We start from the raw sequence: 24,625 nt of genomic DNA, 5'->3' as shown, positions 1-24,625 counted from the left end.
GTCCTGCGTTCCAACGCTTAAGAGAACTTGGGATCTATTTTAATGATATAAAATGAGCCCCCTTATGTGCTGATCATGTCTGTCTGCAGTGCTGCCCACAGGGGGCAGACAACCAGGGGCCCAGACTGGATGATTTTGTTATTTTTTTTAGAGGAAAAATGCATGCCGGCATTCCTACCACTCGCAAACCTATTACAGTTAATTACCCCTTGCATTCCAAGGACGCGCGCTTGCTGTGCGCAAGCTTTTACTTAAAAAGGAATGACAGCAAAGCCATTTATATAATCTCGTCTCCAGGGGAGGGTGGTTCTAGCCAACAAAGAGTTCTATTAGGAGTTAGATACAACGGTTAAATATAAAGCCTGGAGTAAAAGCTTTGTAGATGTGCCACTTAGGGCAGAAGAGTGTTTTGACGAATTGAAAATGGTTTAATACGGTTATTCTCATGTTTTTCAACTTGAAGTGCTCCTTTGAAAACTGTGTGAAAATGTGAGACTTACATAGTATGGGAATGCACTGCAAGAAAATATTTATGAAAGGGTGCTAAGGATTTATGAAATCTGTTCTGTAGATAAAAGGGGGTGCTGTGGACATTTTAGAGATTCATTATTTGAAGTAAGGACAAGCAGGACACATCATTAAATCAATTAGTGCATGACTCATCCTCCCTCCCCATTGATTTGTCATGACCTCGGACCTTTCCATTTCCAGAGCCATCCTCATTATGGAGATCTCGTCCTGCTGATTAACAAACAAACACCCAGGCATCCTCCATTCCAAACAACCAGCCATTCACAGAACTCCTAAAGAGAGTACGCCACACACCACCACAATTAGGGGCTAGATTCTCAAGGCTATTTACTCTAAATCGTCACTGGCACAATTTTTTTCTGAATAGGTAAAACACCAATTAAACATCTAGAACGAATAAGAAACAACTTAATACTTGAACACGCAACCTTCTGATCTGGAGTTCTTAGTTATTCTGGTATGGTAACTTCATTGGGTGTGTTTCTCTCGTCTGAAAAAAAATGATGAAGTAAACAGCTTTGAGAATTTAGCCCTGGATGTTCAGCTGCTCTCCACTGTCTGATTTTGGGGACACTGTTTCTTTATTGCTTGTTACCGAACAAGGTTCAGTTTAAATATACCTGACTAATGTACATTGCTCCCTCTTTATTTCACTATCTGACTTAAACATCAAAAATCTCCAAATGTTGAAAAGAGTGAATCAGTGACCGGCCATTGTATGGCAAACATAGAACATGACAATTAACTGTCAACACGGCCAAACTGTGAAATAATGGGGGAGCACTGTATATTAAGAAGAAGTGAGAAAAAAAGAAGAAATTCTCCTACCTGGTTCTTCTGAAGCTCCTATGTCTTCCCAGTCTGTGCCGAAGGTGGATTCATTCAAGGCAGACGGAAGCTGGGAACTGGACTTCGGTGCCAGCAATGTTCCGTTCACCTGCTCTTCTCCAGGAGATACATGCCCCATTCCACTGCCACTGTACACTTCCATCTCTGGAGTAGAGGGCTGGGTTCCAGAAGGCATTGTGTGCGACCCAACAGTGGTGATAAAAGCCAGTTCTAATGAAGGCCCATCTTCGGGAGTAACCGACTTAAATACAGGGGAGGTGGCTGTGGTCATGGAGGGTTCCATGGATCTACTCTCATCAGTGGCTCTAGCCGTCACTGGATACGTCTCTGCACCTTCACTGGACACCTTGATGGTGAGAACCAGTCTGGTTGGCTGAACAGAGGAAGAGCTGTTCTCTGCCTCATGACTTGCTGGTTGATTCGTAGTCTCCAATCCTTCTGCATCTACTTCTGTTTCTCCTTCTAATTCATTCTCTGGTGACTGTGTGGCAGAGATGGTTGGTTCCATGGTGGAGTCAGTGGTTTCATCGGCAGGTTCCTTGGTGGCTGTTCTTGGCTGCTCTCCAGATGGGGTGCTCTCCACAGCATTGTCCAACAGCAGTTGCTCCTTCAGTACTTCAGTATGTACTAACTGCTCAGGGGTAGTCAACTCCAACTCTTCTCTGCTTGCAGTGGTTGGGACAGTTGGAAAGAGCATCTCCATTCTTTCATTTGTAGCAGCTTTAGTGGTCAGCAAGTCACCCACAGGAACTATGGACTCTGATGTGATCCCCATACTTGTAACTGGTGACAATGAGGTTGTAACGAGCAGGTCTTCAGTGGCTGGGCTTTGTGGGCTTCTCCCTTCTTTCAAAGGGGTCAAAGTTGTTTTTCCATCTGTCACAAGGAAGGCATCAGGTGTGGAAGGCATTCTCACATCCTTAGGTTCTCCAGAAGGAGTTGCTTCTGCCGCTGTGACCTCAGTTGGTTGAACTTCAGTTGAGTGCTGGACAAAAGCAACTTCTCCCTTTACTTCAGCCACGCTTTCTTCTGTATTCAAAGCAGCAGCCTCTGTGGACGACTCGTGGAACAGCTGACCACCTTTAACATCCAGCCTGTCTTCTGGAACCACCTCCTCCGTCCCAATGTCTTTGTTGCCACTGCTAGGCACTGTCGTGGACACAGCATCCTGACGTCCCTGGATGGTTGTCGGATTAAACAAATCTTCTTCCTTCTGTGGCTTCAGGGTTACTTCCCACAAGGATTCTCTCTCTAAGGCGTGGTCTATGTGAGGGAAAGAGGTTGAAGGTCTTTTGGTTGTGGTGGGGTTTTTGGATCCCTTAGATATAGCAAGGAGACCCTCTTCTGCATCTCCACTCCCATCTTCAACCTTCTCAAGTTCAGAATTCTCGGACGGGGATGTAAAAGGCAACATTGGCTTTGCTGAAGGTTCCGGTTCATATGAAGGCACGTTAGAAGAAGTTTGTTGTTTTGATGAATGAAAGCCGACGGTCACTAGAGGGAGGGAGTCTCCATCCGCGTCAGAGCCCCCTCCCGAGAAGATTTCATGGATGTCCAGCAAGGATGGGATGGCCTGGTCCTCTATGTGTGTTCTTCTGGCTTCCAGGGCACTGGTCATCTCTGATTCAGAGGAGTCTGCCTTGAAATCTTCCACAAGTTTTTGACGGATGGTTATATCCTCCTGCAAAGAGGGGAGGTCATCTCCCGATATCTCAGGGGCAGAATCATTGAAAGGTGAGGGCGAGGGCGTTGTAATCACCATGATTCTCAGGGTACCCTCTCCTCCACGGCTGTGCAGCTCAGCGGACTGGCCGCCTGTGATTGCAGTTAATGGCTCTTCATCCTGAAAGGATCTCCTTGATTCGTTGACTGCCAATCTCTCCCTTTCTGGAGCTCTGCTGTCCTGTATGGTGCCAGCTGTTGGCTCACGTGCCCATTCGTCTTTCCTGCCTGGCAGCGGGGTAGAAGCTGGCACTGTGCTGGCAGCACTGGGCTCTGGTGATGATTCATTAGCTGTCATTGTTGGATGCATTTTCCCTTTGTGTCCCGGTGAAATTAATCCTGTGGGGACAACACACTGTGATTAACTTGCAGAGAAACAGCGTTAGTTGTAATTAAATGTGTGTTAAATCAGCAATCAAAACACAAACTGTGTTACCTCCTGTGATGCAGTCATTATTTCAAATGTATTCTGCTCTTTAAATATATATATAAGAAGAACATTAAACTGGATTCTCCTAAAGCTGTTTGTTAGTCATTATTTATTGTACGCTCATAAAAATTCAGAGAGACAATTTATTATAATTTCTGTTCAAACTCTGTACATAATTCATCACCTCTGCCATTTCAAAGGCGAAATACATGTTTACATATTTATGTATTTTTGTAGCTTTGGGTAGACTACTTCCCCCCAGACAAACACAGACAAAAGAGGAATCTTTTCACAGCTGGTTTAATGTTTTCAGATTTCATTGACTGCCATCGTTTTATTTTTTTATTTCATTTTCTATAGTGGTTTTATCACCTTGGCAGTCAGGGCATTTCATTCATCTGAAAAGCAGAGAACAGTAAGTATTTTAAGCAACAAAGAAAGGAACACCAGTTGCCCACTTTACAGATTCACTGCTGGAGGAGGAAGCTGTTAGACTGCAAAGTAGCAGGTTTGATTTGCTTGTTGGGGTATAGAGAGCTGGGCTGCAGTGCGGATGGTAATGGGTTTGAGTAGCTCAGTGGATAGTGCGCTGGGATGCAGTGTTAAAAAGGTGGTAAGATTGAGCAGTTCAGTGGTTTGAGTGTTGGACTGCAGTGTGGAAGGCAGCAGATTAAAGTGGCTCAGTGGTTCGTGCTCTGGGCTGCAGTGTTAAAGGTAGTAGGTTTGAGTAGCTCAGTGTCAGAAGTAATAATAATAATAATAATGTTAAGGTCAGAGCATTCTATGTAGCTTTATCAGAGCACTTAAACAGCGGTTCCAATGCATTTAAACTGCAGTCTAATAGCCCTATGATTCTACTGCACTTTTTCAATTAAACAGTTAGGATCTTTATTCCACAGGTTGGTGAAAATGATCATGATAAAAGGCATGCTGCACATATATAGAACTGGTTTAAATTGGCCCCTGATGCCACTTCCAAACATTTACCCTGCCTTTTGTCTGCAGACCCTTTACTGTGATAATTGCATTCAGAGTTGGGACATAATTGGGCGGAAGATTCAGAAGACCACAGCTCTGGTAACCATTTATTAAAAGAAGCTCTGAATTAATTGGAAACCGGCTTGCATTATGCATGCAGACTACTAAAGCTACATTTTCACCCAGTGTTAAAACATTAATGTTCTGGGTTGAATCTGGGCCAGGGAGGACATTTTTATTAATGAATGTTGCAGGGTAGAATGCTGACTCTTATTGATTTGCAACCTGAAAATAATTCATCATGTTGCTGCCAAGGCACTGGCCTTTTATTGTTATGTTTTAGATGTGGTGATGAAGTGTGGCAGCGAGATCTCAGGTATTGTTTCTAATTTGATGTTTCGGAACTGGCAATAGAAACATCCGTTAGATCAGCCCCCCTCCGGGAGCTGAAGATCTGGTTATGCTTTTCAGCAGCCTATTCTTCATCATTAAAACCTGTCTGCACTGTAGCAAATACAAGGAGAAAACGGATGGATGCAATTACTTCTATTAATACACATATATAATATCTCTTATAAGATGTTGTTTTCGTCCAGTACTGCTGGAATATTAATACTATAGACAGACATGCTGAAATGCAGATACATTGCCCCTCCTTACCAAAAGCAGCGTCGTTCTCCAGTGCATTTGCAGAATCAGAAGAGACAGGATTTGACTCTTGTAAAACTGTGCCTTCATAGTCTTCAGCACTCTTTCCAGTGGGGTTCTGTGCCGAACTGGCCAAATCATCAACCTTTTCTTGTCCAGGATGGTGGGACTCATTGACACTCACTGCAGGAATGGAGCCCAGATTTGCAGTTTCAGGTGCAGATTCGATTTTTTCCTCTACAAGGAGCAGATCACTGGATTCACTGATGATATCATCCTCTTCCAAGTGTGTCTCATTAGCACTGATCTCTGAAGATCCAACATCATTAAGATGCACCTCTGTGCTGACCTTGACAGCCATTGATGTTGGGCTTTCTGCGTCTTCTTGTCCGAATTCTTCTTTTGGATTGTTTAGAAGCAAATTGTTATTATGGAGCAGGCTAGTTTCTGTCGTTTCTGGAGTAGGTCCATTAAATTCAGGGGATTCTTGGATTTTCACTTGGTTTGAATGCTCTTCAGTTGAGCTTGGTGACCCACCATCTAATGATGAAACCTGTGTGGTCTTCACCCCCAGTGGGTCCAGCATGGTGCCCTCTTGGTTTGTGGGGTGGACCTCAGAAAGGTTTGGTGGATTCATTTCAGATTCTTCTCTTGCTTGTGATGGAGAAGTGTTTAGTCCCAGGGCATATGCTATTCCAGGTTCCGTTGGCTTCTGAACTATTGGGATCTCTTCCAATTTTTCATGGGATGTGGTGGAAAAGATCTGCTCTGAAGAGTCAGCCATGAATTCTGAAACATGCTGGTCAATAGAATCCTGCCAGTGGTTCCCTTCAGGGTTCCTTGGAGGATCAACCAAATTGGAGAGCAGACTGTTCATCTCATCAGACTGTAGACCAGCTGCGGGTGCTGCTGAGATGGGCTGTTGATGGGATCTAGATAGCAACCAAGTCTCTTCTTTGATTGTCTCATCTTCCAGCTCCTTCTGCCATTCTGTGTCACCTTGCTGATGCCCCAACATTTCCGTCATGGATAAATCCCCAAGCCCCGGTGATGGCTCAGGGGTAGCAGCCTGTCTTTGCTCAGACCCCTGCGAGTCTGTCGCTTTTTGCCCCAGCTGCTTGTCTAGTGCTAAGCTGGAGGAGGCTGGTTTCAGATGGATGACCACATGCTCTGCTGAGATCTCAGAAGAGTCGTTTGATGCAATGAAGTTAATCTGCTCCTTCAGGGCGCCGTTGCCCCCCCGGATGAATGTTTTGGGCTCTCCCTGGGCTGGGGATGTGGAATCGGTGTCTTTCAGATTCTTTGATAACAGCAGACCAGCGGCCACAGCAGAAGGATTCTCTGAGAAGAAAATAATGTATAGTTATACCTAGCAGCTGACTTTTTATCTATACTTAATCTAGTAGTAGTAGATGTTTTATCAAAGCTTTGGTAAAATTAAAACTTGTTACCATAGAATTACTCATAGAGAAAAAAGAGAAAGAAAGAAAGAAGGAAGGAAAGAAAGATAGAAAGAAGTGCAATAATGCTTCCCACTCTTTTTTAAAAACACTGCAAAACAAAATAAAGAAGATCTAAGCCCCACACAGAAGCGCGTCCTCCGCTCTACCTCTGTAGCAGTATGCGTCGTAGAGGGAGGTGGTGTCGGGGAAGCCGGTGCGGTTGGGGTGCTGGTAGAGGGTTCTGACTCCGGGCTCGTCCCCGCCGCAGTTCTTGCGTGGCTGCCTGATGGGGTATCGCACGCTGCCGTCTGCCAGCCAGCCCGGGTCGCAGCGGTCAAGCCCCCCGTGCCAGGCCAGATAGAGCTGCCCGGCTGTAGCCAGCTGTGCCCCCAGGGAGTGGCAGTGCGTTGAAGCCGTGGCCAAACTCAGCTTCTCTGGGACTGTCGAGTGGAACACCTCACCTGCAGACAGGAGGAGTATTAGCTCTAGGGCGGCGTAGTCGCTTTCCTATTACAAACACTCATTTTGCATTAAACCATACTGCACATTTATTATGCTTTACTATGGTTTTTACTATGCTTTTGTGTCCAGTCTGCTTTACCATCCTTTTATTATGCTTTACTACACTTTCTTATGCTTTTACCCCTTTTTACAACTGTTATAAAGGGAGGTGTCGTAGTGGGCTGCTTCGCTAGCTGTTACTCACATGGGGTTGAATCTGGCTAAACTTTAGCACCCAGTTGGCATTAGTTCAGATTACAAATTCCTTGCCCAATTAGTCACAATGGAAGTTCAGGTCAGGGCAGAGTTGAGAGTGCAAGTAGATTGTTCCTATTGTCCCTTAACTGTAGTGAGAACTGCATGGCAGTTTTATCCCATTTCAAGCTTTTCTATGGAGTACAATCAGCTATACCTACGCCACTGGCCTTTAGGGTACATCCAATTAAGCTGAGTTGTTTATATTGCTTACACTTTATAAAAAACATGATTGAGGGCATCTGCTTTGCTTCTGATTTCTGCTTTAGGCTAACAATTTACGACCTCAGTGCAGCCGTATTCATGTGACCTATGAAGCAGTCTTTGAAAAGAAAAAAAAAATCAATGCAGGAAATAACTGTAAAGGGCTAAATATGTGAAATGCTCTTGATTAATTTTGCATTGACATGGAATGATACTGATTAACTAAATATTGAAAAGCACAATCCATTGTACTTTAATAGGCAATTGAGATGAAGGCTTACGGAGAGTGCTTCGATAGATGGGTAATGGATTTACAGCCTGCTATTTGATAACAAACTGGACATAAATGTACCCACTGCAGCATAGGGGCCGGGCCTGAATTAAAGCTAATGGCGTCGCTATAGCTATACTTCATATTTATTATGATGGCTTGTTTAGAAATGAGAATAACTTACTAAGTCTAAAAAGAACTAAAAAGTGAGGATAATTCCAACTCAAAATGGTATTATAAAACTATGTGGTTATAGAAAAATACAGAGGCTAAAATTTAAACTGCTTTAGTTCCCCCGATGGTGGAAACTGAGACCACACCAAACTCTCATTACTAAGCTGCATTGAAGCCAAGTCTCCAAACGTTTTTGGCATCAGCAGTGGCAGTCTCGCTCCTAAAAGAAAGACAATGGCAATGCATTTTAATGGTGTGTATCTCTGATTTATTCTACAGTCTTTTGTATTTTGAAACTGGCCTGCCTGCTGGAAAAGTAAAGCTGTGCAGAGACCTTTTGAAGCAGTACCTGTCATCTGTCTGGCATAGCAGTAGACATCATACAGGTCTGTGGGGCCCCTCTGCCCATAATTCCTGACTCCAGGTAGGTTGTCTCTGTCTCCATAGCAACCGGGCCGGGGCAATCTGATTGGGTACCTACAAAGATAAGATATCCAATGAAGACACCGAAAAAAAAAGATCAAAGAAAAACAATTGTTGCCAAGGTTGAAGTGGAGTGTTATCGAAGGAAACAAAACAGTTGTAGACTTGGCCTTGTTGTGCTGTGAGTGTCAGCCAGAACAAACCTCGAGGTTTGATAAGCGTGTGAGCCGATATATTAACACGACGGACAGCATGAATGCTTCATTGCTCAATGGAGGTCACTGTTTTAACTCAAGGGGAAGTGTTTTCCGTTCCAAAATGGAAATTGCAGTTAATATATGTTTTATTAAACTCTTATTAAAAATGATTCATCCAGAGAATGACGTTGTGGCTGGCCAATGCTGTTTATCATGAGGGGGAGTCGGATGACACTATTGAGCTTTTTGGGCAACAGCACAAATAATTTTTGGTGACCCTGTATGAGTAAATTTGAACACGTGTTTCAATCCAAGGGTTTATTGTGTGTGTGTATCTGTATCTATATCTATAGCTCTATACCTCTGTCTCACCCTGGCAAGAAAAACACTTCTATATCAAAATAAACAGACTGTTGGTCCAGGGGAGCCAGACTGGCAGGAGGTTTAATTCAATTAGAGCTTCAAACTAAAGGAACAGCTCCATTCACTCGGGTCAGCAAATGATCTTCTGACATTAACCTGGCTCTTCACTCTGTCGGAAAGCGTTTCTTAAATTAAAAACTGGATCTCTTAAAAGCCTGATGTCTCCATTCCATTATATCTCGGGCTAATTACACGTTCCCTTCCCGTTCGTTAATGTGCTGACGTGTTGCCGTGGAAACAGTGCAATTAAAATACCCCCCAGGCAGCCGAACTCAAGATTTATCTGCGTTTTTTTTTTTTTTCATCCTAACTTGACACTGCCTGAAGAGCTTGGCACTTTAAGAGCTAAAACCAAATTAATTAGTCACCCTTGAAGTAATGTCAGCGTAATTACTAAGCAGTGTGTGGCAAGAAATCAATTGTATTTATTATTTCATTTAAAGTATTGTTTTGTTTACACGAATCTTGGGGTTAGTATGGATGTTACACGTTTTAGGAATCAAAGACAAATCTTTATTTGGCACAGTAATTTAATACTCCTGTAGCTGGCATGTTATACAGTCACTAGGTTACTTTACGTGGACCTCCCTCCAGCAGGTCCTACCTGACGGTTTGGTCAGAGAGCCAGCCCGCATCACAGTTGTCGTAGCCGTCGTCGAAGGTGGCCTGCAGGTGACTCGGAGAGGCGATGACCGCTGAGTTCTCCAGACACACGCGCTGGGCATCGGCAAAGGTCAGGGCGTAGCGGTCACTGGGCGCACGGTAGTGGAACACCACACCTGGATAGAGGACAGCGGGAGAGAAGAAGGACGGCTTTAGGGGGGGTTTGTTTGTTGAACAAGCCGTTCAGAAACCGAATTCTCATTAACCAGAGCTGGGGGCAGCTGTGCAAAATATGAGGCAGCACAAGTTTCACATCAACGAGATGTCAAACATCATACTTCGTTAATACACAACCAGAGGCAGTTCTAGTTCTGATAAGATGAGATTTCAGTCGTGGTTTGAAATTATTAGTTCATCATAACAGATATTTTCACTGTGGCCCTATCTCAAAGTAATATCCAGGTTAATCCGAATTTCAAAAAACAATTTCAGACCGCCTGGTTTTGCACTCTTTATATTATTTTTGCAGCTATGCATCAACCGCAACTGTCAAGGCAAGGATTTCATTGGTATAAATCAATATTTTCTCATGCTTGAAGGGGCCAAACTTCAGGTATATTAGAATTGGGGGTGAGTGTTAGGACTGGAATAATAATAATAATAATAATAATAATAATAATAATAATAATAATAATAATAATAATAATAATAGATTTATTTTGATAGTGCCTTTCATTAAGATAAGCACCTTACATTTAAAAAAGTACATAAAATACATACATATACATAAAACAACACAATAAAAAATATGCAGTGCAATAAGCCCATGTATAAAAATGAGTCTTGAGGCACGATTTAAACAGACAGACTCTGAGTCCCTGATAGACCTGGGAAGGGTGTTCCAGAGATGAGGAGCCAAAGAGCAAAAGGCACGATCTCCCATAGTTCTTTATTTTGTTCTTGGCATGGAAAGGAGGTCATTTTAGCTGACTGCAGCAAAGCAGATCCTTGATGTAAGATGGACCCAGGCTATTGAAGGCCAGCAGCAAGATCTTAAAGTCTTATATTTAACTGGTAACCAGTGGAGAGATGCTAAAACTGGTGTTATATGGTCATGCTTTCTGCATGGAGGTGGAGACAGTACCCAATGAGCTTCATTTGGGGTACAACATGCGCAGAGCCGTTTAGACTGCGCCATTAGCACAGAATGTGACAACAGAAACAAAGAAATTGCAGAAACAGTTAAAACAGAAAATAAAAAGGCATCAAACAGCGCAGGTGTCTTTGAAGTGTGAATCCGCGGTCCCAGCAGGGATGGAGAGACGAGGGAGGGAGGGAGGGAGGGAGGGAGGAAGGGGGGGTTACACTTTTAAAGTGTAAATCCATCCCTCTCTCTGTCCCCTCTATGAGCGAGCGAGACCCGAGCTCTCTGGAGACTCGACAACATGAAAACAAGAGAGGCAGGAATACAAATGGATTTTTTTTTTTTCTTCTTTTGTATGACTGTAAAAATTCCTTTGGTCTGAGGACCAATTTCAGGTCACGTTTTCGGCTTAGGTTAGCTGAAAGCAATTCAGTTTTCTGTCGCCTATCTGCGGACGGATATTCAAGCAATCCCAGTCTTGCTGGAGTGACAACCTTCAGTTCGGGGGGAAGGTCGTTGGTTTAATTTGAGTCAAGCTGGGAATTGAAACACGTCCCTGTGAGAAGCTGGTGAAGCAGCTCTGTGTATAGAAAAGGATCGGGGCTTGGTTCTGGGTTCCTGTTGATTCCAAAAGCTGATGGAACCAAACCCTGACAAGCTGAGATCTTACAACATCATAGTCCAAGTACTGACCAATCCTGCTTAAGTTTCTAAGATCAGGGTAATTTTGTTGATCAGTCTTTGGAATCAATTTAGAACCCATTTAAGCTCCAATCCTTTTCTATAAACACAGCTGAGGACAGGAGCTTTTTTTGTGGAATTGAGCGAAAGTGCTGAAAAAACCACCCTGTAATAAAACCACACAGATAATTGATCCCCAGGTCCTAATTGGACAGAAACGGGTTATTGACTCCAGACAGAACACATGCAAAAAATTCCTTGTTAAAGCGCCGTGTCAGGTTTCAGTGGAGAGGCAAGTGTTCACATGCTGTCGAAATGAACGCATGAAATCCTCCAAATTAATATTATATTGATATAATCCCTTTTATCAATACTCGTTAATACATTTATTAGCACACATGGAATATTCATATTGGAAGTCCTGCAGTGTGCGGTCTTGCATGACTCCAATTAAGACTGAGGCTGTAGAAATAATTTACAGACGGGTGAGTAACTGATTCTCAAGAAGGACTTTTAATTGGTGTTAATTGATTTCCCCGGAGAGGCATTGGGACAGGGATTTTAGAGAAACAAGCACATACACTCAAAGGTGTCCTGCCTGCTGATACACTGCTCCCATCAGGGGGGCAATTAGGAGGTAGAAATGCAATTTATAGTCACCGGTCACGGATATGGCTGTGTGGTCCAGTGATTAAAGAAACGGGCTTGTAACCAGGAGGTCCCTGGTTCAAATCCCGGCTCAGCCACTGACTCACTGTGTGTGACCCTGAGCAAGTCACTTAACCTCCTTGTGCTCCGTCTTTTGGGTGAGACGTTGTTGTAAGTGACTCTGCAGCTGATGCATAATTCACACACCCTAGTCACCTTGCATAAAGGTGTCTGCTAAATAAACAAATAATAATATGCATTCCACATATAAATATTGGTGGTCTAAATAAAATCATGTTAGCACCAGTGGAGCTAGAGAGTCTGGGGCTTTTAGTCTGTTGGACTAAGGGATCTAATCCACATCATTAAGTTGTGCTTTTCTTTGTTGTATGTATTGTTATATATAATGGTTATTGTTGGTCATGTTGAGTCAAATGCTCCAGGAACATCGGAAGCCCCCATCCATAAACCTAAACACATCAAATTAAACCTTAACCTTAAAAAGTCACTATATGATTGCAATATGTAACTGAGATGGATTTACCAGTGAGCAGGAGGATGATGGGAAATGTAGTTCTGAGAGGTCCATGCGGGTACATGGGAAGCCATCTTGAGGCAGGGAATGCAATTTAAAAGTTTAAAAAATTGGTCAAAATGAAAAATTTTTTTTTTAAAACAATACACACACCTTACGTAAACAGTTGTAGCAACACATGGGAACATGTAACACAATAAAATAAAAAGGTCCTTATATGCCCTTTAAGTTCCCTAAAGTGTGATGGTTGATATAATATCCTCTATAAAACCGACGCTATTCAAAGTGTAGACTCTCCCGGAGCATTTAGTATTGTACAAATCTATCAGATATATTAAATATATCATCCATAACTTATTAAACATTCAAATGAAGACATCCAATTGAAACGTTTTTAAGTTTCTAACATACAGCCATGTCTCACTCCTCTGCCCAGGAGCTCAGTGCAGTACTCACCGGAGACCTCTAGGGGCACTGTGTCCTGCTCGTCGTCAATTCCCACGACCACCTCGCAGCGGTAGGTGCCCGAGTCGCTGGAGCGAAGGCCGGTGAGGGCGAGGGTGGCGTTGTAGCGGTTGTCGGGGTAACCGGGCAGGGCGACTCGACCCTGGAAGTCCTTCTTGACCTTGATGACGTTGTCCTTGGCGACCAGCACAGAGACCTCGATCTTGCCCCCACCCTCCGAGACGATCTTGGTCCACTTTATACGGGGGGGCTCTCGTGAGGGGCTGGGCCGCAGGGTGAAGACGCAGGGCAGGAAGCTGGTCTCTGCCAGCCCGGCCCGCACCACCTGGTGGGTCACTTTCTTCATGTTGACCAGCTTCTCTCCTTCCACCACTCCTGCATGGGGGGAAGAGAACATCAGAACATGGCAGGAGTCCGTTACCTTTAATACCCATTATAGTCCCAACACAGAGGGTAGGAGACACTGCTTTACACACAGAGTGGGGAGGCTATGGGATTTGGTTAGCTGGCCATGTTGTTAATGCTGAAACACTAGGATCCTTTAGGACCAGACTTGGTAAGGTTTTTGAGATCAATCATCGACTAGGGACTGAAAACAAATGGTCTGAATGGACCACCCTGTATAAAAAACACACAGTAATTGTCAAAGATAATTGATCCTTCGGGGCTAATTGCAGAATATTGCTATCCTTGCTAAAGCTCTGTGTCAGCTTTGTTCTTATGCCCCTATTATCCCAGCGTATTATCCTCAAATAAATGTGTGAAAAAAAAGTGTGTATGCCAAAATGCCACCTCTGTGGTGCCACTCTACCCATGGCCAATCCAAAAGCAGTATGATTGGTGCAAGAGCTGGGAGAACCAATTTACATTTTAAAAACCTGTCCACAGCGCTGTATGAAGTGATGCATTGTAGAACGGACAGCTTGAGTCTCTTGAATAGATGTGCAATTTCACTCGGCAGCGTATTACATTTACAAAAGCACTGCAGGTAATGTACCTTATTATCCAACGCAGTACTTAATAAAAATGATAGTGTTTACAAGCTGCGCTTCAGCGATAGCATCTACTTTCACAGTGCCAGGGACTGAGGAAGAAAGCAAAAGACAGGCATCTGCCTTCTGAGCCATTACAGATTGGAACATGCTGAGCCATGTTCTGTATTGTAAGCAATCAGAATGAGAGTGAAGTGCACAAATAGAAAACTATCCAAGTCACTGGGAGAATGCTGGAACAGGGTCAAATATCTTGAGGTGTTGCTGGGTTTTGCAGGGCTGACAAAATCCAGCTCTGGTCATACCTTTAGAAGCCTATAGATCTCAGTAATACTGATAACCAGCCTTGCACTGTTTGTTCTTGCACAGTCTGCTATGGCTCTCAAGCAGACAAATGTTTCAACTAATTCTATAGTTGGTAGATGAAATGGTATCAGTCCAGAGATGATAGACAAAGAGAAGGAGAGGTGATAAATTTTATTGCACTAATTAAACCATAATCAATCACATGCTTTCAAGACCTCAAAGGTCTCTTCTTCAGCTGAAAGTTCTTTCACCTGAAGAAGAGACCAAAGGTAAGTGATATCTTAGGCATGTGCCAGCATCGTGAAAACATGTCACAACGACCTACAATCAGCACGTGTTAACTACCATACCTCTCTCTGTGATATCTGCTACGTTTTCACAATGGGATAGAGCAATAAACTTGTATAAAAGCCAAAGAGTCTCTGAACAGATGTTAAGCTGTCTTCTCTAATATTCTGCTTTGTGTGTGAAACTGTCACCTCTCACATTGCAGGGCATGCCTAGCCTTCACAGCAAAACTAAGCTGGTGCTTTTAAAGAGAGACGCAGCATTTTCCCATTCTCTTTTTTTAATGCAGGCACTGATTCTAGTTGACTACAGTTTGTTTTGTTATGTTTTTCCACCCCTTCCCCCACCCCACTCCCTAGCCATTCAGCATGCTAAATAATAATTTAAAAAATCAATTGAAGATGCCTCAAACAAAATCAAACCTGATTTTTTTAATATAAAAAATGTAAATGGCTTTAATCCCTGATGGTGAAATAATGAATCTAAGCGGCGTTCTCCTCGGCACTTGAAATTGCGAATCTGCATTTAGATAGAAATGTTTTTACAAGCATCACACTCAAGTGTGCCCCTTTGTTTGAAAACTCGCCCGTGTTTTTGCAGTGACGGACTAAAATACACAATTTGGGACCAGACCTCCAGCAGAAGCACACATTTAATTAGAGACAGGCCCTGGGTGTGTGTGGCTTACATATGCTATCCAATTTCACTACATCTATTCACTATGCAAGCCTGTTGTTACCTCTGTACGTGAACGGAGCACAGACACAACTAACAATTCATTATTTTCTCCTGGTGCTTCCTGTAAATTCATACATAATTCATTGAAATCTACCTTTTCCTTCTTGATTTTGAATTGAAGACATGCTGTAGCTGGGAATTAACCACCTGGCCTTTGTGTTTTTTGACAGGTGGTTGAATTGTCGTGTGGATGATAAATAAAAAAGGCACAGCAGGACAAAACGAAAAAAAAGATTTTTATAGAACTGATTTTCCGGTTTCGAAGCTGATCATAATCTGTACCAGCATACTAGTAAAAAACGGCTTGTTTTTAGTCTTTTTCTTGTTTTATGTTTAAGCTGTATACTATGATTATATATATATATATATATATATATATATATATATATATATATATATATATATAAGAACACAGAGGTTTCGGTTAAGATTTTGCACGCTATTGGATTTTGCTTTCTCCGGCTGTCATTAGCAAGCATTTCATTTAGGATTTGGTCCGGATTTCAGGTCAATTCGGAATTACAGGTCTTGGATTAAAGTCTACAGCACTCATTGGAGGGTAACTATCTATCTATCTATCTATCTATCTATCTATCTATCTATCTATCTATCTATCTATCTATCTATCTATCTATCTATCTATCTATCTATCTATCTATCTATCTATATACCTGTCTATCTATCTATCTATCTATCTATCTATCTATCTATCTATCTATCTATATACCTGACTATCTATCTATATACCTGTCTATCTATCTAGCTATCATTTTGTTCCTGTCATATATGAGATCTTATAGTCTTGGTTGTTGTAACTATTTTTTGCAGGCATTCTGAGATTTGGTACCGAAGCTAAATAACTCTAAACTGTGGTAGCCATCTATACTGATTGAATGAATATGATTGACACTGAGATCATAGAAAATAATAATTACCATGGTAACGAAAGCCTCAATGCAGGAAAAATCTATTGTGACTGCAGAAGCTGCAGAACAAAGAGGCAGCAGCTATAGGAGCTCTCTTACAGCCCCCTGCCTTTGCACTCGTATTAATGTATAGTCTGCATTTCTGTTGCACCCTGTGCTTACATATATAAGGGACGACCACTCTGAAGCAGGAATGCATGCATGCTTCAGTCCTGTTACACAGCAGTTAGCAGTGGAAGTGGCAATCAGGGTACAGCAAACCCAGAACAGTTTAAGCGAAGTGATTGGATATCCTGCACAGCGATGGGAATGAGATAACAAGACTTCTGTTGCTTGAATTTTTTTTTTTTTTTTTATGTCCAAAAAAAAAAAAAAAAAAAGTTGGCAAAGTTTTTAGTTTAAGTAGACATGCTTTTTGGACCAAAGTGTATTTTCAGTATGTGTTTCAAAACGCACTGCTCAAGGTTGCAAATCTGGCGTTGTGTCAATAGATGCTCGCGCCAGTGTACCTCACAAAGCGCCGGCAACATTCTTTTTTTTTGTATCGCTTAGCAACCATAGATGATAGTTTCTCATTGGGTCTGGACTACTCACGTGACCCACACCCACACTCATCCACATACACAGGTCAGATGCTGCTTCGATATTTTTAAGTCAAGCTCAAAGACTTACTTTTATAGTTTAGTCTTTTTAACCTGACCTTACAAACATATTTGTCTTGATGTGTTTTATTAGCTTATTCCCGTGTTTTTAGATATTTTTTTCTATCGGTCTAATTGATTTCTTGTTTTCTTCAATTGTTTGGGGTTTTTTTGTTATTTTTGATGTCATTATTATTATAATTACTGTTATTTTGTCATTTTTTACTATTTATTAATGCTTGTTTCTGTTTTATCGAACATGTAAAGCGCTTTGAGATACTTTGGTATGAAAGGCGCTGTATAAATACAATACATTGAAATGGAATTAAAATCAAAACAAAGCTAAATTGATTAAAATAGCATTTTTTTTTTCAACCCTTAAGTACACATTCTTCTGAATCGCTTCAAATGTCATGGTCTTGTTTATATACAAGTAAAACAACACTGCAATACTCCTGCACCGCACTGCAATGCTTACTGAGCCCTATTGACTGTGCGTGCATGTTTCGCTGGGTAACTGCAGTGAGAAAGGAAAGCGTGCTGGGTGTCTAATGGTATTCCAACGACAGCAGCTCTTCTTGTGAGAAATCCTCACCGTGAGTTTGTCTGCACATGGATACCTCTCATGAATTATGAATATTAATTAGAACGCGCGGCGGCGGCTCCGGCTGCGTCTGCATTCAAATATGTGAAATGCGCCTTCGATGCCTTTCAGCGTGACTGATCCGGTCTCATAATGATGAAAAAAAAAATCTGCCTTGGTTTTTTTTTTTTTTCAATTGCATTATTCATCCACTACTTAAAGACCCATGGTCCATAACACACTTGAATAATGATAGAATTCTGATACTTTTACAGTAGATCAAATATCTTGCAGGGCCACGCAGTTTAATGTAAAAGATTTTCAAGGGGGGGGGGGGGGGGGTTGGGGTATTTTCATATTCCAGGGGGGGTACAGAGCGAGGTAGGATGTGTTGGTTTTAGTGTGCTTTAATAAGCTCCATCTTTTATCCCTTTATAAAATATTCATCTTTTATTTTACCACCCGGCACGTTAAACAGCCAGGCTCCTGCCAACAGCCCCACTTTGCTCGGCATATCAAATCTGCAGTTGCAAACTGCACGGAGAGTGTTGTTAATTGCCTGGCATGACATCTCAAGCTGGGAGCCTTGCCCAGGCATACAATTGGCTGAAGTCGCTCCATATTGTCCATTCAATCGTAAGATCTTAAAAAAATATTATCTTAAAGGTGCAGTGCTGCGGGTTTTAGAGTTGACTCCTGCAGTCGCGGCAAGTCTCATTCATTTGCAGCGAGACTCGCTCATTTAAGAAACTTTACTGGAATAGATTTTAGCAGTCACGTGAAGGAACAGCATTTTAAATGTTCATTTTCCTGCTACAGCTTTAATCACAGACACAGGTTCGGTTTAGCTACATAAACTGAGTCAAGCAGACACAGTCTCGTGGATGTACTGTGATGACGACACCAGCTGCAACGCTTGTGTTCATGACGTAGTTTCATATTAGCATTCTGTTTCGGAGTTATGGATAACTTACCAGCTAGTAGGAAGGACAGGATGAATACCGCAATGGAGAGCCGGGACCCAGAGTGACGCACTGTGTTGGACATCCTCAGTCTGCAAGGATAGGGAGAATATTGGTTTACATTGAGGCTCAAGCAGCTTCATCAGGTAACACAAGTTCAAGAGGATCAGCACAGGAAGGCCATCTGAAGGGTGCTTTGTATTCTTTAAATGTGAGTTTCCAAACACATTGCCGTTGGAATTTGAGGGGGGAAAGTGGACACAGAGAGTTGACGGCCTGTTTGTGTTTCTGTGTCCCTAAAAAAAATAACTGGAAAAAAAAGCATTGCAAAGTGTTGTAAAACGGTTAAAGCACAGAAGAGCAAGGTAAATCACAGACAAGTACAAACCGTGTTTAATTCATAAAACAAGTTAGATGTATAACATAAGCCTGGGAAAAGTATAGTAAATTGCAACATTACTGTGCAGATGTATCATGGTAAAGTTTTCTGAAGGGCTGTGCAGAGCTGCTGTCTTTACCAGGCTCACACATCACCTCTGAAGCAGCACCAGCGTCATCTCTCCTGATTGATACAGAATACCTGTTTAAATAATAGATGCTGCAGGCAGACTGACACACTGCAGCCCTGGGAGAAATCTGAACTCCACTTTGAGAGATTGGGCTGATTCAGAGAGAGAGAGAGAGAGAGGGAGAGCGATAGGCTACGTTACACCGGTCTCTTCATTTCAATGAATAAAAGGACAGGGAGCAGTTCTGTGCCTTCCGGGGGATGTGTCCAAAACGGGAACACACTTCCTTCACAGTGGAAACGCAATGTGGTCAGAGCTTCTGACCTGGTGGTCACTCTCCAGGAGCATCTGGGCTGTCATCCCTATTCTCTCCATCTCTCCCTCTCTTTCCCTCTCCCCCTCCCTCTCTCTCTCTCTCTCTCCCTCCTGTCTGTCACTGCCCCAGGTAAACTGCTGTTTTTCTTCCAAACGACCTCTATGCTGTAATCCTGTCACCTCCATCTGCAAGAGAATGGGGCTATCTCTTAATTGCATCTCTGAGCTGTAGCTGGACTGTCTCACTATTGTGCTCAAGCACACTGGCTGGAAGCAGGAAGGGAACCACTTACACTGTGACACCAGTGGGGAGGGCTTTTGTGGACGGACCGTGGTGCAGCTATGGAACTGATACACATATGTCCATTAACACTAAAGGAATAATATATTGATGTGCTTCAGTATAGAAACAAGAACTGTGGTCCAGTGGTTAAAGAAAAGGGCTTGTAACCAGGAGGTCCCCGGTTCAAATCCCACCTCAGCCACTGACTCATTGTGTGACCCTGAGCAAGTCACTGAACCTCCTTGTGCTCCGTCTTTCGGGTGAGACGTAGTAGGAAGTGACTCTGCAGCTGATGCATAGTTCACACACCCTAATCTCTGTACGTCGCCTTGGATAAAGGCATCTGCTAAATAAATAAATAAAAACACCTGTTAATATTATTGCAGAGGGTTCATTTAAAGAGGATGGAGCACCCCAGGACTTTTATAGTATTCTCAGCACTATTTTGAATGCTCAACACTCCCACCGTCTCCAGAATATCTCCAGTTTTCTGTATGAATATTGTAGTGCTGCGAAGTGTCATTGCAAACCATTGCAAATATCAAGCAAAGGCAAGGGAAACACATACAGTACTGTGCACCACACAGGAACTCTGTAAAACAACACATATATTTAATGCAGGGGGAAAAACGTTCTTTTATGATTCTTACTGGCATTAAACATCTACTTGTAATGCAGAACAGTCTCTTCTTTTTGATTCGCTCTTTCCATAGTTTCCAGTCGGGTCCCTGTACATTTTTTTTTCTTCTTTTCTGATAAAACCGCTGTTCAGCAAAAAGCTTTAAATAAAGCGCCCGTGTTTCTCTGTGGTAACAAGGATTTCACGTGGGCAATCTGTTCCTGCTGGCTCAGGAGCTGACACTTGATCATTCCCTGGATGATGTGATATAGCTGGCTCTGGAGCCTGCTGAATTTTGAATGGTCGGATTAGCAACGCTGTCTGAGGCAGAAGTTTAGCTTGGCTCTTACCATTTCAAAACACAGGTCTCCATTTCTTTCAGTTATTACAATTGCTTTGTTGTTGTTAAAAAACAATGCAATGGATGTGTGATCATTGCACCTTATACATGTTTACATTCATGCACTGTATTCTGTCTTTCTTGATAAAAAAAATACTGTACTAGCCTGCTCTAATTATCCAACTGATTGTGTTATTTTAAAAGCACACTGTCAGAATCACACGTACTCTTTTTATTTATATATATATGGGCACACTCTTAAACTCAGGGGAGACGTTTAAGGAGGACAGAGATGTTTTAAACTCCTGTAAGTGGTTTTATTCATGCACTGGGCTTGTTATATGTCCAGACAACTTTTTAATAATCAAGAAAATCACACAGACTCATTTAATTTGAAGTTTTAATGAATCAGAGCAGTAGTAGTGCTCTTTCGGTTTGTTAAATGCTTTAAAAATTGGATTGGTTTGTTGCGCAGACCACTGTAAATCCCAAGTAAAAAGCAATCTGGGTGATTCAGTGCCTTTACAGGTTTAACAGCATTAGTACTTAACTACAGTAATACAACTATGGTTATTATATGCTTAGCCTTCAGGCTATAAAATGCAAAAAGCTAGAGCACCCACATTCTAAAACATTCAATATCTCTCTCTCTTAAAACTAAAATATAATTTCTATACCTACAGCAATGTATTCAATATAAACAAGATATCAATTCAAATATATGCTTGCTTACCTTCCGGTATATGGAAGTGTAGTGTAGGATATATGAAAAATAAGAACTGATTTCAAAAGGCAGAGACTTCTGAATATGACCAAGCAGCAAACAGTTTTTCAGAGATCCTCAGAGCATGGACCACGTCAGCATGCAAGATCAAGTTATAGAGGATGTTCCCTCCATTGAATACATCAGGAGTCCCAGTTAAATCTGATCATCAATCTGCCTTATCTTTGAGTTAATGATATATTCTAGAAGGATCCGGTTAACTCTTTTAAAAACTAATTGGAGTTATATAAAAACATTAAAAATTAATTGGATATAACTCCTTGTCAAAATATTGGAACATGATCTCATGGTTCTCGTTTTCAACCCCTCCTTTCTCTAAAAGGTCAGGTGAACCAAAGTTCACAGGATCCTTGCTATAATACAAAACAATACAGTTTATATGTGTATTAAAAGAGATGCTGTTTTATATATAACATCAACTTTTTTGTGTGATTATATTAACCTGGGTCTACAATATATGCCCCTCTTAACAGCATATTATGTTACCTTTTCAGTGTGTTGTCAATGGGCCAGTTTATCTTCATATACAAATGTGTGTTAACAAAGTATTGGACAAAGAGTGTAGGTGTTTATCATAAGCCTTTGAATAAAACCACTAAGCATACAGTGGCCAGTCCAGTTATTTTCATTTAAATTCAGACTATAATGAACATGTTAAATATAATAGTCTCATATTAACTGTACCATGCTTGGACTAATCCTGACCTCTCTCTGTTTCTAAAAATCTCCTACGCAGATTTCAGACACCCTGTTTACCTTTCAAGGCTATTTTTTAATTAATATGAAACTCTACTGTAAGCGCTTTTCCAAATTCACTGCATTAAGTCATTTTTGGCTCACAAACATCATCCCAATTAAAGTAGCTACCTTTCTGATAAGAACTGATACTGTAGACAACTTTTCTAATTTCAATGAAATTTAAATGAAGAGCCATCCATCTCTGCCGCATACACCTTTCACTCAAAAAAGGTGCTCGCACCTTGTACAAGGGAAGATGGGTTTTAGAGTCACTCCGTGACAACACTCTTTTAACTGTCTAGAAGTGGTTTCAGCTGTGGTTCATTAGCTGAAATGTGATCCCATGGTTTCTGCTTGCGAAGCACAACAGCAACAGCAATCATCAAATGTATGCATGAATGCATGTATGTATGTATGTATGTATGTATGTATGTATGTATGTATGTATGTATGTATGTATGTATGTATGTATTCAGGACTAGTTCACAGAGAAGAAAGAACGTCCTTCACAGAGACATTCTGATGGCTGCAGCAAGAAGAAGGGAAAAAAGCGCTCTAAGAACCTGTTGGCTTTCCGGTTAGTTTATGTTCCCCTAAAGGTAGTTTCAGCTGCAGGCATGCAAGCCTACTCTCTTCCTGGAGGACCCAGCCTCTCTGTCACACTATGAAGTAAATGGGTGTTCTAGAGCAGCAGGAGGTTATCATGAACGCATGCACTGCAGATCAACATCATTGAGAAAGGATACACCCACCAATGGAATTAAATGAATGATGTATTGAACTGACAGATAAACATGACCATAAATGATTTGTTATATGAATTTGGCCCATGGCCTTGCCCATTGGAGCTCGATAGCCGCCCCTAGGCTGGCAAAACTATAAGCAACTAACTATATGAATTAGATGAAAACTAAGCCAGAGGGCATATATATATATAGAGGGCAGAATCTCCTTTCAGAAAAACAACCAAGTTTCCAAGGAAAGTGATATTTTCACTATAGTTTCATGAAGTACAATATTTCTGTACAAACACGTTTTTAAAACCAGCAAATACTTCGGACGTTTCTTCAAAAGAGGTACGGAATGCTTTACATTTATTTCAGAATTGCCCTCGACATGTATTTAAATACACTGCAACTGTATTCAAGTATGTTTCACGGACCATTTGTTCCATTGGCCTGATGAACATGACCTATACACATATCTGTGAGCCATCATGTATTGAAGTTAATGTTCAGATATGTTTAAAATATAACAAAATATCAAAACGGGGTACATTAACACTATAATATTTGGTGGATTAAGCACTGATGTGTTTGGGTTATATTTTCCATTATGGGTGTGATTCAGTTCTCTCTGCCTATACAGCTTGTGGACCCATCTGGACAAGGTGGAAGATCAGAAGTGTATCCTGTATCTAGCACTTAATATGCATGCAAAACCAGCCCATTTGCATTTTAACAAAAACAGCATTAATAATAAGGCTTTTCTGAAACTGGATAATTAAGAGAGATAGGCTTTTAAAAACCCTGGCACATTACCGCCCCTACCCTCAAAGAGCAGTCAATTACAATAGAGTGGGCTGAATCATGCTAACTATTTTCTATAGGCATCATTTCTTTTTTATCTGCTTTATTATTGCTTTTCATTGCTTTTTCCCTCCGGATCTCATTTTGAAAACTTCCTTTGCATTCATTCAAACCCACTATTTCAAATTACGCTGCATTGCTCAGCAAATGTGTGGCTTGATCTAAGGAAGATAATTCTTCGATATTAGCTGTTAAGTATAGGTTTAAACGTACTAAACGTACACTGTACAGAATACTCCATTAACTTTCATCAGCACCCTATTATATATTCAAATAAGCGATCTTGATGATGTTAACAGTAAACAACACACTCAACCCCATTGGGGCTCACCTGGGATATTCGTCCAGCCTCACTAATGGAATACCTCCAAGACTCTAGAACATTCACACAGAATTCTCTATGTCTTTGTTGGGGATCCAGGTGTTCTATGTGTTCCCAAACAGAAAGAAGGAACCCATGCACACACACCTGCCTTGGCTGAACTGCTTGCTGTTGTGCTGATAAGGAGGCTGGATCGATGCAGTTGTTATCCAGTGAGAAGGCAACGGCTACAACATCCTGATACATTATATTTCCAATCCACCGGCTGCTATTGATTGTCTGGTTTGCTGATATGTGCAGAAAGGGGAATGACATTGAATCCTAAGGACACGCAGGTGATATTTGTTTCTAAACACCAGTTATCTGGAGCGCAAATGATGAAGCTCTTTTATCTGTCTGGGACTCCCGGCTGGAAGTCAATCTGGCTTTACGGTGCAAAGCGGCTACAAGACATTTGATACAAACGGTTAGCTGGATAATTGTCAATGCCATTTTATGAAACAGAAGCAGCTTTGTATACAAGGGAGATTGCTGCTGTAGTAGCCTGTCTTGCATAACCTCCTGCT

General features: G+C 41.7%; 1 protein-coding gene across 2 annotated transcripts in view; it reads right to left on the bottom strand.

Moving 5' to 3' along the window:
* Window positions 1-24,625, bottom strand: part of LOC117966242 (neurocan core protein-like) — a 64,346-nt gene that overhangs the window by 26,151 nt on the left and 13,570 nt on the right. For both annotated transcript variants that reach the window (XM_059014077.1, XM_059014078.1), the window contains exons 2-8: window positions 18,573-18,652; window positions 13,116-13,499; window positions 9,653-9,827; window positions 8,355-8,482; window positions 6,768-7,061; window positions 5,171-6,499; window positions 1,360-3,441 (exon numbers count right to left, since the gene is read on the bottom strand). In XM_059014077.1, the coding sequence (XP_058870060.1) occupies window positions 1,360-3,441; window positions 5,171-6,499; window positions 6,768-7,061; window positions 8,355-8,482; window positions 9,653-9,827; window positions 13,116-13,499; window positions 18,573-18,645 (4,465 nt within the window). In that variant the 5' untranslated portion in view covers window positions 18,646-18,652. The remainder of the gene's footprint in view (window positions 1-1,359; window positions 3,442-5,170; window positions 6,500-6,767; window positions 7,062-8,354; window positions 8,483-9,652; window positions 9,828-13,115; window positions 13,500-18,572; window positions 18,653-24,625) is intronic.

Source organism: Acipenser ruthenus, chromosome 47 (genome assembly GCF_902713425.1).
Source record: "Acipenser ruthenus chromosome 47, fAciRut3.2 maternal haplotype, whole genome shotgun sequence".
NCBI classification, from domain to species: Eukaryota; Metazoa; Chordata; class Actinopteri; order Acipenseriformes; family Acipenseridae; genus Acipenser; species Acipenser ruthenus.
This window is presented reverse-complemented; position numbering and strand designations above follow the sequence as displayed.